This window comes from Lissotriton vulgaris, chromosome 5 (assembly GCF_964263255.1).
Source record: "Lissotriton vulgaris chromosome 5, aLisVul1.2, whole genome shotgun sequence".
Classification (NCBI taxonomy): Eukaryota; Metazoa; Chordata; class Amphibia; order Caudata; family Salamandridae; genus Lissotriton; species Lissotriton vulgaris.
Genome location: NC_141693.1, coordinates 1,917,652,754 through 1,917,667,127, shown reverse-complemented (window position 1 = coordinate 1,917,667,127; position 14,374 = coordinate 1,917,652,754). Strand labels below are relative to the sequence as shown.

At 44.9% G+C, this 14,374-nt stretch overlaps 1 protein-coding gene across 1 annotated transcript in view; it reads right to left on the bottom strand.

Annotated features, from left to right (window-relative positions):
* The window catches only part of LOC147717716 (E3 ubiquitin-protein ligase TRIM39-like), a 227,488-nt gene extending 215,418 nt beyond the window's left edge, over positions 1–12,070 (bottom strand). The window contains exons 1-3 of the mRNA XM_086924502.1: positions 11,605–12,070; positions 4,646–4,741; positions 102–332 (exon numbers count right to left, since the gene is read on the bottom strand). Of these exons, the coding sequence (XP_086780628.1) occupies positions 102–332; positions 4,646–4,741; positions 11,605–12,009 (732 nt within the window). The 5' untranslated portion in view covers positions 12,010–12,070. The remainder of the gene's footprint in view (positions 1–101; positions 333–4,645; positions 4,742–11,604) is intronic.
* Positions 12,071–14,374: the final 2,304 nt, after the last annotated feature.

Genomic DNA, 14,374 nt, shown 5'->3' with positions numbered 1-14,374 from the left:
TAGATAGTTGACTCTCACCTTCAGCAGCTTAGATCCTTCTGCTGACACTTCACTATCAACAGAACTCTACTCTTCTACTTCCTTAGATGTTTAACTCTCACCTTCAGTAGCTCCACATCCTGCTGCAGACACTTTCCCTCTATCTCTGTGATCAGGTCCCGGTGGGTGGATTGCTGCTTCTCCAGTTCACACAGTTTCTCTTGAATATTCTTCATATTTTCTTTATGCTCGTTTTCCAGTTTACTTATAAGTTGCTGCTCTTCCTTGTCCAGAAACTTTTTCAGAAGCTCAAATGTACTACGGATCACCTCCACCTGGTTCTTGAAGTTTCCCTTCATTAAAAACAACAAAACAAAGCACATCATTTTTGTATTTGTATGCCACACCCAACTGTAATCACACTGTCTCCATCTGACACAAACAGTGGTGTGTGCTTACCACAAACATACACATAGAATGATATACCTAACCATTTCTTTGTGATGCAGAACACAGTCAAAGCCATATACAATAAACGTGAGCAACAACTCGCAAACAATGCAACTCTCTATCCCTCATTATTTGACCCATATCCCAGCACAAAGAGTAGAACTGATTTACTGGTAATATAGACTGTAGGCCTTTAAAACCCATCAGTCGTGGATTTACTTTTAAAAAAACATTTGCAAAATAAAAAGCTAGAAAAGGCAAACTAAAGTCTATACAATTACACACACATACAGGAGGCTCTTAACTATGCAGTGACATACTTTTCCAAGAGTGGAACCATCCATTAATCCTTTAATGCTGGGCAGCTACAGCTGGCAAGAGCAATGGACATGGGCTAGTGTGGTAAGTTGTTGTTTAGCCCCAGTGAACTCCCATCACAGAAGGTTAAACAGATTAACATCCCATGTATGAACAAAATACCTCTGCAAAGATATACCGCGCACACCTATCTGCAGATGTCAGCAACATGTCTTGTAAAGTGGCTCGTAAAGAAAGGTGACCTGGACACCAGTATCCATGTTTTTCTTGTACCAATGTGCTTCTACCAGTACCGAGATGTGCACTCCGTGGCACAGTATACCCTTGGTTACTGAAAGACGTCCTGAGAGTTTCCAGGTGACTTCAGCCATCTTTGCAGTTTTTAAGATCGGACCTGCAGGCAGCATACATGCACTGTTGCTATGGAGACAATCTATTGAATCTAAAAAGAAAAAATTCTAAAAAGAGGCTTTTAGCCCACCCATTACTTACCATTCGATAGGATCATATCACTCTTGTTTGCTGATTCTAATTCGACAGCGTGTGAGAGGCGTCACTTCCTGCCTCAATTCATTTCCTTGTGTGGAGCATGGACCAAGTACACATCGATTTACCCAATTAGTGTCGATCAGCTGCTCACGCTGTGATTGAGGGACTATTTTTCCTTTTTTGCCATTTTTATATAGCCGGACCACAACCGGACCTGAAGGTATTGGAGCTCCTTACAAGAGCACAGTTCACATTACTTTTTTGTAGTATGAGAGATTAAGTGATATGCCCAGGATCACGGGATGCTGAGGCGAGACTCGAATCTGGTTCTTCCTTTAGCGATGGTCAGTGCTGTTCTGTGGTCGCAAAAAACAATTTTCGGGATTTTGCACTCTTTTTAGGGCTGCACTTTTCACCTAATATAACACAATGTTTCTGAAGGTCATTACCCACAAGTCAGATATGTGGTGTTACTGCCTCCTCTCTCACATATAAACTGTAAACAATGCTCTATTTGTAGGTTTTGTCTGCTTGTGAAATCTCTTGTACTAAAAAAAGAATATCTTAAAAATGGGCTTAGAATCCACCCAACGTTTACCTGAACTTACCATTGGTTGATTCCAACTTCACTCTAATTTACATGCTTCTGAGTGGTTAGCACATCTACTTTGCACGTCTTGTTGCTCTGCTTTGCCTGTCCGCGCAGTGGCACGGAGCTTGGACCAAGTACAGCTTCAGGTCACTGGCCAATGGCTACTGGCCACTGTCCTTCCACTCGCTGCCTGTCTTTTTAGTAGTTTTGAGCCAGGGCCTTTCAGTGCATTGCAATGTTGAACACTACAGACCGTTAAGTTGGTAAGTGGATGACAAAATGACGTCACGTTGCTATGAATTATCAGACTAGAGAAACTGCAGTCATATTAAATTGACACTAGTGGCTCTTTCTTGTATATAAAAGCCTCATGTTCAGTTTTATTTGTAGCAATTGCCTTTAATGAAAGGCCTCCCTGTTCCCCAGGCCAATGTTCCTGCTTTCCCAGTTATTGCCCCTTTGACAACAAAGACACCTTAAAGCTGAATGTTTCTTGCTTTAGTCACCACAGTTAATTGCAACCAAAGGCTTTATATAACATGGAGCCGGTGAAAGAGGAACACATAAAAGAACAATAACACTTGTACAACTGGAGGAGAAGCAAGTGCTGGCAATAAGCACTGTGCTCTGGTGCCATTACATTGTACTGTTGCGATTGATTTCAGATTCCCACTTGTCTATGGCACACTACTCTACGCCACTGTACTCCCCTCTAATCTACACTGCTCTGCTATACATTACTGTACTCTATGCCGGTCTTCTCCACCCAATCCACTCCATGCCGCTATACTCTATGCCATTCTACTTTACGCCATCCTACTTTATGCCACTCCACCACTTACACCACTCAACTCTAATCCACTTTTTCGTCCACCACTCCATCCTACGCCACTCCTCTCAACTCCTCTCCATTCTACGCAATTCCATGCTACTCTACTCTACTTCACTCTGCCACTCTTCTCTATGTCACACCGCCAACTTTTAGCCATGCAGAAAAGTAGTCAACCTTCTGTACAAAGAGGCTAAAAGACATTGGCAAAGCCAATAGCTCTCATATAGATGCGATCAATTGGTTTCGCCAATGCTGGTTTACTTCTACAGTCTGTTGTCCCTCCTCTTGGACCGACTTAGCGGTTCTAGTGGCTGCCCTATGAGACTTGTTTTACTGCCAGGCAATTGACTAGTTGAAAGTCAGTTACATTAACCAGATTGGTAGAATTGTGGCACTGAACAACAAAGTGATGGTCTTCTCCATGCAGTCGAAATGGTCATTTCCATTGTTATGTGCTCGAGTTAGGCCCAAGTAGCAATGCTGCACATTTTTCTTACATCGTCTTCTCTCTGCACAATAACATTTACGGTAACCTTTTGCAAAAATTTGCGTGTGTGACAATGTTGTATTAGTTCCTCTGAAACTGTTTTCTTATACATCTGGCTTCACACAACATTATCATGATGCCTAGAACAGTAAGCACGAGGCCTTTATGCACGCTGTTCAAATGGCTTTCCATCTTCAACCACGAGGCGGATAGGAGCATCAGCATATCCACATAAATGCTAACCTGCATATACATCACACGGATGTTTTTTATTCTAAATAAAGTACCATTTCAGGGGGTTAGCCAGAGGAGACACTTTTGCTGACATCGAGGGGTTCCTGCCTACTGAGGCTTCACCAAGCAGCTGCCTAACATCTCTGTAAGGGGTTTCCAGTTTGTGACCAAGACAGGTGTGGTATCTCCCATCAAAATGCCCCCCGGCGGCTCCGCTTGTAATGGAGCTGCTCGCGGTGACATCACTTGGAATGTCACCGCGACCAGCGTTCCAAGGCGAGCGCCGGGAAGGAGAGTGTGTGAAAGCTGACAAGCGGAGGCTGTGGCTGAGGTCGCAGTGTATATGTTAACTTCAATAAATCTCTGTGGTTAAACTACGTGACGCCTCTTACCTTTCTTGGCATCACTACAACAGGGTCCTTCATTCTTCCCCGCTTGTTAATGGGGTTTGATCATCCTATGGGGGGGGGGAATTCTTGGCTATACACCAACATACACTCTAGACATACATAGAATAGAGATTGCATAGTAGGAGTACGCCTTATTACTACCTTGTTTTTATATGCCTGCATATAGACACTGTTTTTAGCACCATGGTGGAACTGTATCTGCTATTTACTATTCTGGTGCTTGTAATCACCTTTCTATACTTCCGTCTACTGATTATCGCAGCACATGCATTCTATACAAGAATAACTTTACTTCAATAAATATATTGAAGAACGTCCCCTTGTGTATTATTTGTATATTTGTCTGAGAACAAGAGAGCACGAGCCCCTGAGCGAAAGCGTTCCAGATCTGTTACCTGGGGAATCAGGGTTGTCATGTTCAGTGGTTGCGAGAAACCATTCACTCCCGGTTTGGGTTAGGGTGGCTTATGGTGCCACTGTGAGACAGCTGGGCTCTATACCAACATATACTGCGGGCTGCCTAGAATCAGTCTAGGTACCTCACCTAAAGTTTATCTTGTCCACAAACGCGCAGATCCTACAGATTAGTGGGAACTACACAACACCATCAGCCTTGGCTTACCATCTAAATGGAATGGTAGGTTTCCCTGGTCTTTCTATATTTTCAGGTCTTTCTCTGCCCCTGTCTGGTGAGCACTTATCTCTCCTACCACAAGGTCTGTCATGAATTCCCACCATATCTCCTATCTCCAATTCTGACAGTCAGAAGTACTGCCTTGTCTCTCAGCTTTATTTAAATCAGAGCCCCTCCCCCACTCTCATCTATCTACAAATACAATCAGGAAACCACTCACCTCCACCTTGGATGCGGTCCTGCTTTCTTCAGCTGCCCAGATCTGCAGGTTCTCCAGCTCCTTTTTCAGTCGTTCCACGTGGCCATGAAGTGTTTTCTGAAAAACAGTCCATGTGTTAATCTTATCCAACATCTATTCTGCATAACAATATTTAGCTAAATTACTCCAAGCAAGCATGAATATTTCTTCTTTGTAGCTGCCCTATGATGCCACAGACTGCATTCATTGAGATAAATACAGTCCACAATGTACTCTTAGGTCATTATGTCAAGTTTCTGCTTAGACACACTCTTCTTTAGGCTTCAAAGGTGCACATCGCCGTTATATTAATGTGACGCCACATAGACACTTCGTATTCTTCTACCTCTCCACACGTTCTTTTCTCTTTGTCCTTCTTAGAAATCTTCCTCAATACATACAAGAGTCTCATCTGCGGCAGACATGTAACGCCTGAAACGCTGCCTGCACCTTATCAAGACCGGATGATCAGCAGCTACCTGAAACTCAACCCCACCAAGACAGAGATCCTGTTATATGCCAAGAGCAGAAAGCAAGAACCAGTACAAACCCGGCTGAATGACACAGACCTGCAAGGATTAGAACCCAAACATTTCACCCAATGGCAAGCCACTCCGATGCGCATTTAGCACTGATCTCATCCTCAAGGAACATATCACCAAGAAAAGACTGTCTGATACCATGTCTCTACTGAATAAAGTGAAACAATCCCTCCTAGACAGGGACTTCATAACTGCTCTTCAAGCCCTCACATTTGCTCATCTGGGCAGTGACAATGTCCTAATAAACGGTCTTCCAGATCCACACTGGACCCACCTTAAAGGTATCCAAAATACAACAATACCCCTTATGAAGGGCATGAAAAAATATGACCACAACACTAGGCATTGCATATCTGGCTGGCAAGCTCAACATCTCTCAGCACAACCTCGGTCATGACAATATCAGGTTGAAGATGAAGAAAATGCTAAAATAAATAAATAAATAGGCAACCTCCCTTCATTATCTCTGCACCCAGATGCAGTAGCAAGACACCAGCTACCACTCCAATCAAGTTGAAGGCATCTACGCTTTTCACACTGTACATTGTGCTTTTAGCTCTGTTTCTGCTGTACAACTACCAGATACAGCAAGAAGCACTCAAGAAACATACTCACCAAAAATATTAATTAAATTGAAGAGGATTTATCTTTAAAAAAATTAACAAATAGATTGATAAAGGAGGCCATGCCTTTATTCCCAAACGGTATTCTTCAGTATGCAGCTCATCCACCAGGTTGCTCCTTAACTGCTCACTCACTCTCTGGATACGCACCTTATCCTGTATCTCCATCTCCACACCCTATGGAATGTTCAGCTACATACATTACAGCTTCAAGGATACCACACACTTCCCTCTTTGAGGATTTTACAGGTTTGGGCAAGTCTAAACTTTTCCAAGAAGCGAAATAGGAGCCTACTATTTTCCAAAACATATTCTAGAAGGCAAACAACATTCCTATTTACAGATAACAATGAACATTTGTCTCCTGCGTCTTCCTTGTACATTTAAATCATCACACAGCCTGCATGCTTTTTAGGTTTCTCTCTGTCCTCTTTCTCAGTTCTTTTGTTATTCCTTAACCCATCTCTTTACATAGTCTCTGATTCTCCATAACTTTGTCACTCGCTTTAACAACTCCACTCAAAATGTATACATATGAATCCTTTATTGTAACTGCAATAAGTGACCAACTTTATCACTTTAATGGGTTACAGAACTTAGGCCTTTTCTCATTTCGCACCAATGCATATCTTCATTACACCCCTCACACTTATTTTTTGTAATCCCTTTTGATTTCTTCTAGTAAAAATGTTCCTTTCATTATCAAATCTTACTTTCTCTTTACCCACTTTTCAACTTTGGTGGCATTTTTCAACATTCTTTTCTTCACCCACTCTGGACTCACAAATGAGTTTAGTTTCCTCCCTTTGAATAGCCCAAAATGTATTCTTCCCAGGACAGTATGCAAGGATCTCTATTTGCATCCATTCTCTTCTATAACTCTACCCAATCTCTCCCATTGCCTTTTGCCAATTGCAATCCTACTTTTACCACATTGTTCACTCTTTCAACCCTTCCATTTGCTTCTGGGTAGTGCAATGCCATTTTCTTAGGTATGTTTGCAGGTATGTATGCATGCCTGTATATATCTGTGTAGGTATGTATGTATGTGATATTTCAATAGCACAAACCTAGCAGAGAGAGCTCTACAGGATCACAGACAAGCATAAAGTCAGCGAGTGATAGGAGAGGAAACTGGGTAGTGGATGGTTAATGCACTAATTTGTAGTGTCCTTTAAAGAAGTGTTGCTTAACATTTTTGCTGAACTGGAGCAACATGGAAGAGGTAGTGATAGATATTGGGGTAGAGTTCCCAATACTGAGAGCATAAATGAAAAAGGCCTGTGTCCTTGTTTTTTTTTCTTTTTTACACTTCTTAGTCTGATGGTATCCTGGCTGCAGGAGTGCAATGGACCACCTGAGATGGTGAGCTTGTCTGCAGGATGAGAAGGGAGGCTTTGTAATTGATGCAAATGGTTCTGAAGCTCGTGCGGGCCAATAAGAGGAGCCAATGGAATTTCATCACAATGGGGGTGATGTGATCATGTTACTTCAAGCATGTGTTACAGCGTGTAGGGTTCCCTCAATTGGTGCCAGTGTGAAGGCTGGGAGGTCATGGAGTAGGGTGTTACCAACATCCTGACGCATAAGTACAAAGGATTGGAGAGTTCTTCTGAAGTTGTTTTCTGGAGTAAATGGCCTAATTTTATTTAGAAGAGATAGCTGGTACCAGACCTCCTTTGTTTTTTTAAATGTTTTTCTTGAGGGTGAGGTTGGCATTGATAGTCTCAGTAAAAGTTGGGGTTCAGAGGTAGTTCAAGGAATCAAGCAAGGTTTGTAATGTTTCTTATTTGTGGTTTTTGGGGAACAAAAGGAAGTCAGTCTTGACTGGGGGAAGCTTCATGGAGGAGCTGGATATCTGTAACTGGATGAATGGCAGGCGGTGTCTGAGGAGTTGGGTGTCTGAAGCAGAGGAGTCTTTCAACTACAGCTGTGTATCATCAGCATATTGGTGAATCGTGATGCGGTTATCTGTGAATAAAGGACCAAACAGCTCCATGAAGAGGTTGAATATTACGGGACATCATGGAACCATGGGGGACTCTGCAGGTGACAATGATCTTTTTGGACCTGGGGTTGCCCATGTGAACAAACAAGTGTTGGTTGGAAAGGTGGGAGGAGAACCATTGGAGGACACTGGCAGTACATCAGATTCTGAACTCCAGGGAGCATATGAGGATGGGAAGGTCAACTGTGTCGAAGGCAGCTGAGAGGTCCAGCAATATTAAACTGTGGGCTCACCTTCATCCATGGCCAGGAGGGCAACATCTACGATATGCCAGGTAGCGGTGTCCGTGCTGCAGTGTCACCTGAAGCCAGAACGGGATTTATGCAGGAGATGATTAGCATTAATGTGATCCTGGCTTTTTTACAATGATGTTACCAATGAACGGTAGGTGGGTGATGGGCAAGTAGTTGGCGTGGTCATCAGGGTCTAATATAAGCTTTTTTAGGAGTGGGAGGATCTGGCCTGTCTTGGGAGCTTCTGTGAAGATGCCTCGAGTGAGGGAGGGATTGACAATCGAGAGTTGGGGTGAGAAAGTGTCCCTAGAGAGCTTTGGTGAAGGGCCAGGGTAAAGAATCTTCTTCGTGAGAACAGGCTTAATGCGAGTTGAGTATGTTGGTGAGATCTGAAAGAGATGAGTTTTGAAGGATGACCATTTTAGAATTGTAAAGGAAGGGGTGGGCTTCAGAGATGAAGCAAGCATGGTTTTGTTTAATGGTCGCTTGGATCTTTTGCATTTTTCCACTGAAGAAAAGGTTGCACTTTTACCTGGAGTGAGGAATAGGTTGATTCAGCAGGAGGTTGGTGCAGTGCTTCACTGTCTTGAAACGTGTTCTACTTCAGTTAGTGGGTTGATTGATCGTGTTGGTAAAATACTTTGCTTTGTCTGATGAGGTGTTTTAAGTGTTATGTGGAGGGACTTCAGTGTCATGAGGTCATCAGGAGTTCTGTTTTCCTTCCATTATCTTTCCTGTCTGTGGATGTATCATTTACTGTCAGCAAGGACTTTAGAGTACCAGGGTGCTGAAAGCTTTGGCTTGCATGTTTTATTTGGTTGTGGATTTTTACAAGTTTCCAAAAATGTGTTAAAACTGTTTAGAAGGGTATATGGAGTTGATGGGGTTGAAAGATGGGTTCAATCATTAAGTTGTCTAAGGAGAAGTCTTTGACCTTTGTTTGTGGTATGATGCTGGGCAAGGGGATAGGGTTGGCTACGTGGTTGGGCCAATCCAGGGGTATGAGTGGATAGTCCTAGATTGTTGGTGAGGTTTAGAAGAGTGTTGACGTTTGGAGGGTGTTGGTTGTGTGACCTGCTGTACCACATTGAGTGGAACGAGGTTGAGGAGAGCGTGGTTCACTAGTTCCAAAGTCAGATGCTCTGAACATTAAGCCACCCACGACCACAAAGTCCCCAGTTCCTGAATACAAACCCAGGGTGAATACAGATGGTACAGGAGGAGCAGAATATGGCCCATGAATAGTGACAAATCATGAACAAATATTTTGCCAGGCACATTCCCCCTTTACCAGCCCCAGCCCTAGCATGAATGAATGAATGAAATAATTTTATAGAGCGTACAATACCCGGAGGTATCTTAGCGCTAGACGGATCAAAACCAAGACGGCCATCAACCTAAGGGGATACCTTTGGCATCGTTCAGTGACTTTTTGTGAAAATAGCCAGGTGTCCAACTGTTTGATGGAGTTTTAATTGCTGCAAGATGAATTGTGAGCTAAGTGCAAGAGGCAGGGAATTCCATAGCTTCCCTCCACAGTACACGAGCGTTCTTCTGCCACATTTTGCTCTGCTAATTCTTGGGACCATGACCATTCGTGCAGAGCTCGATCTGAGGTTCCTGCTGGGAATGTACCAGGAGAACCGATCCTGAAAAAAATGGATCTCCTCTCTATATAGGGCCTTGTGAATTACACACAGAGCCTTTAAGGAGATCCTCTTCTTCACCGGCAACCAATGAAGGCCATACATTAAATGAGAGATTGCTTTTAACTTGGGGACCTTCAGTAGAGTTCTTGCTACAGCGTTCTGCAGGGAATGTAGTGTTTATATAAAGTGTTTGGAGGTACCTAAATAGAGGGCATTTCAGTAGTCCAACTTCGAGAAGATGAGCGCCATCATCACCGTTTTGTGTACCTCAAACTGAATGAACGGAAGAATTTGAGAACCCTCAGTATACAAAATCTGCTGAGGTCACTGCATTAATTTGGGCAAAGAAAATAATTTGGTGTCGAAAATGACTTACGTTTATTGCCTTCTGCATTGGCTTTAATAGAGCGCCCAGCTCCGAGGGCCACCAGGATGCATCCCAAAAGGAGGTCTCCTTTCCAAAAAGCAGAACCTCTGTTTTGTTCAAGTTTAGCTGAAGAAAATGTCTTTTCTTCCAGCCTGCAACCTGGGCCATGCATCTGCAGGAATAAATTGTTTGCATCTTTTTCCACCTGTGACAAAATAGATACCACTATCTGTGTGTCATCCGCATAGGCGAATATGGACAGGCCAAAACTATGAATAAGATGGACTAGAGGGGTGATGTACACATTGAATAGGGTGGGGCTAAGCGCAGAGGCCCGAGGTACCACACAGGGAAGGGAGAAAGGTCTAGACCTTGCATCTCCCATCTCTACCCACTGCTGTCTACCATCAAGAAACAAGATTAGCAATGTTAATGCAGTGTTCCTAAAACCAGGTGAATTGAGTTGCGATAGACAATCGCTAACCCCCCACCACTCTTGCCTGTTCTATCTAGCCTTTCAATATGAAAGCCGTTCTGCACGGCGATCTTAATGTCTGAGGAACTGTCTTCCCAGGTCTCAGTGAGAAAAGTAATGTCTGGATCATATTGGGACATAAGGTCTGCAAATTCATATTTGTTTTTAATAAGAGACCGTGAATTGAGCAGCATACAGGAGTGCACATTCAAGGCCATTTGCCTGTTTGTTGCCTCACTGGTGGAGGTGCAGCAACAGCAGGCTGCAAACAACTGACTTTCTTGGAGGTAAAACTACACATTCAACACCTGTACCTGTGTGTGCTAAAGCACCAGTCATGAGGGAGACAGTGGGTGCTTTTTCCATTCTGGTGTAATCCATAAATTCTCTCCCTGAATATCTGGCCATAGGAGATGGGGTCCTGGCGCTATCCAATCGTGGACGTGCGCAGACGGGTTTGCCTTTGGCACAACGCCCCTGTGTGCGTCCCTCCCAGTCATTTATTGGCTGGGAGTAAGAGAAAGTCTGGATCGCTAACCCCCAAAGTTGGCGGCCGGTCCGGAAATAAGTTGTGTAAAAAAATATGTGGAAATCTCCCCCTGGCTCTCTCCACACGATGCTGCGTATACCACCCCCTCCTTCAGTTTTGACCCACATAAAGCTACTGCTTACTTTCACCTACTTACAAACATCACAGGGTTGTGCAACTGTCTTTCAGAGGAAGAGTGAGCTTCGACAGAGGCACAGGCTTCGATCGAATTACCATGGTGGGAATCCAGATGTTCCCTTACCATTTTGGGAAGTGTAATACTGCTTTTATAATTGAAAAATAAAACTACAAGTCCCAGAAAGCAAAGAAAAAAAAATCAGGAATATTGGGAACCCATGACTATATAGTGCAAAAATGAAATAAAAAGGCTTCGGAATCAGAACCTATCCAAGGCCAAATCTGTGGCATACACACCCTTTAATCCTGGGCAAGCTTTGCAATTACATGAGTTTGGTGAGTGCACCACCCATATCACACACCTGTATTTTACTCACCTTGTACTTCTGGGCAGCCTCTCGAATGGGGCGCACCGTGTGCTGCTTGTGATCCTCGGCCTCTCGACAGACCAGACAGATGGGCTCCTGGTCATCTTCACAGAACAGTTTCAGCTTCTCCTCGTGTTCTCCGCACAGATTCTCCCCCTGGACGGTCGCACTCGGGGTGTGAAGCTGTTTCAACAGCTCCGCTATGTTTCCCAGCTGTCTGTTGGGCCTTAATATTTTGTTCTTAGAGGTTTCTCTGCACTGAGGGCATGGGAAGTCTGTCTGCAGCCCCTCCCAGCACCGAGTGATACAGGACAGACAGAAGGCATGCCCACAGTCCGCAGCCACGGGGTCTGTGAAATATTCCAGGCATATGGAGCAGGTGGCCTCCTCCTTGAGCTGTTTGTTTGCAGCCATTTTCCTATATCAAAGTAAGTTTCGTTTCTCGCAGCCTGTGAAATGGGCGTGTCTTTTGCCTGTTCTTCGGGCGTCTCAGGGCTGGATCCAACAGAGGTGGGAGTCTGCAGACAAACTGGGCGCGGTTTCTGTGAAGGGGCGTGTCCACATGTGTAACTGGGCGAGCCTGCAGCAAGACAGTATGGCGTGTGAACATCTGTAAACGGGAGTGTGTACAGCTGAAAAGGCGTGGCTCCAGGCGAGTGGGCGTGGCTCCAGGTGTGAGTGGGCGTTGCCCTAGTTGAGCTGGGCCTCTCGTTAATTAGTGTCTGCCTGGACACGCCCCATGGTTAGTTCCGGTGTTCTTGAGTTTTACTGATGTCCCGCTGAACACAGGGGCGGAGTTTCTCCTTCCCTGCAATTCAAAACCGGAGGAGGTCTAATTTCGAGTCCTGATCAGAGGTCATCCGTTTCTTTGTATCTGTATTCTAGTGCGCATCATGCTATAATTATAATAACAATATATGTGATCTACGGGTTCCAGCCCAGAACGCACCGGATGAAATTCCTCTTTATTCGTGAGATTTATGTAGATCGATCATTCTAGCCTATAGGGCACTGGAGCGCTTTACGTGAGTTCCCCTCGCCGTCAGAGGGGCCTGGGCCATATGCACTGTAGGCAGGCGCGCAACGCCCATCAGCCCCCTCCGTCCTGTGTTTTTTTTAATTTATTTTATTTTATTTAATGAGATTTTATATAGCGCGAACTTTACCCGAAGGTGTCAGAGCGCTTTACATAAGAACCAGTTGCGAAACATAAGGATTTAGGATTACATGTGTTACATAAAAGATACAAGCAGAAAAAAATTGCAAATGTACAAGATGTAAAGTCACACAAGTAAGAGAAACCAACAGAAAGAAAAATTGCAAATGTTCAAGTAGTAATCTCTAAATACCTAAGGGAGGGATACGAATGGATATACTCTAAGAGTCACATAGGAATGGTAGAGAGTACAAAGGTCTACTGCATATACTAGTGATTAGAGTTATCTCTACATAGGGATACGAATGGAAATACTCTAAGACCAGGGCTTTAAGTGGGGGGGGGGCTGAGCCCCCCCAGTTTTTTGGGAGGGGCCTCGAAAGGGGGCTCTAAGGGGCTCTTTTCGGGCCTCAAAGGTCAAAGATAGGGTGAGCAGACGTCCCGGTTTTAGTTTGGTGTTACTAGTGTGGGTAATATGTCTGGATAGTGAAATACTGCCAATTTCGTTTTTCACTATTGAAAGGCTATCTTGCCCATAAGATAACATGGGGAATGCTGTGTGACATGTTTACCTACAGTTGCTGTGATTGCTGAGGGAGGGACTGTCTGCTGTGTGCTGTGCCCCCCTAACTTGAAGAGGAGCTGTGCTGTGTGCTTTGCCCCTCTGAAGCCTTCCTGTCTCCAAGGGCCTAAGAAGAGCTGGGAAGTCAGAGATACAAAAGTTCTCCAGCACCCACCCTTCCAGCTGCTGTGTGGGTCTCTGCGCTGTGCCTTTGTAGCGCTGCCCCCCTGTGAGAATCTGTCTCGGTGTGCTCATCGGCACACAGCTGGGGTGTAAGGTCATGAGGCCTGCTCTGCCTCAAACGTGATCTGCCCCAGGATCGAGTCCCTCGCGCTCTGTGTGTGCGGATTAAAGCACCGCTGAGGAACTTTGTAGCGCCTGCTTTGCCCCTGAGCGCTGTGTGGGCATTGACTCCACCGCCACACCTCGGGCTGCGTTGTGCGCCCGAGGCCGGGTTCGCCGCTTTGAGAAGGAGCCTTGAAAACACCCTGCCAGTATTCACCACCACCGGCCCGGGATCGTCATTTCCAAGCCGCGCTCGGATTGGTCACAGCAATGAGGATTTCCCCCAGCAACGCGGAGGTTCATCAGGCGGAGTTACGTTGCATCTGGAGGGGGCCCTCTCAGTCAACACAGGAGCTTGGGGAGCCCTGCATCGTGGGGGCTGCGGGGTGCCTTTGTTACACCATTGGGGGGAGATTCATATTCAAGGCTTCTGGATTTTAGCCAAATAGCTGCCTTCGCTTTCCAGTTTATAATTCAGTTCAAATCTGGTTGGCAGCCCTCATTGTCGCCCTCTCTATTTCTTGGGTCACCGTTAGCACCTCTCCTGCCATGCCCCTTTGTAGTGCTGCTTCTTGCCTACTTTGTTTGGTGGGAATTACAAGTGTGTTTGCAGCAGTGCGCCGGGTACTTCAGTCAGATTCCTGGCACGCCCCCGGGTCACTGTTGTACCACTCACTGCTGAAACCAGTACAGCTTGTTTCATAAGGAACCTATTCCTTGTAAAATGCCCAGTATTATCTTTACAGCACATGCCCTCAGTCCTACAGCCAGTCATC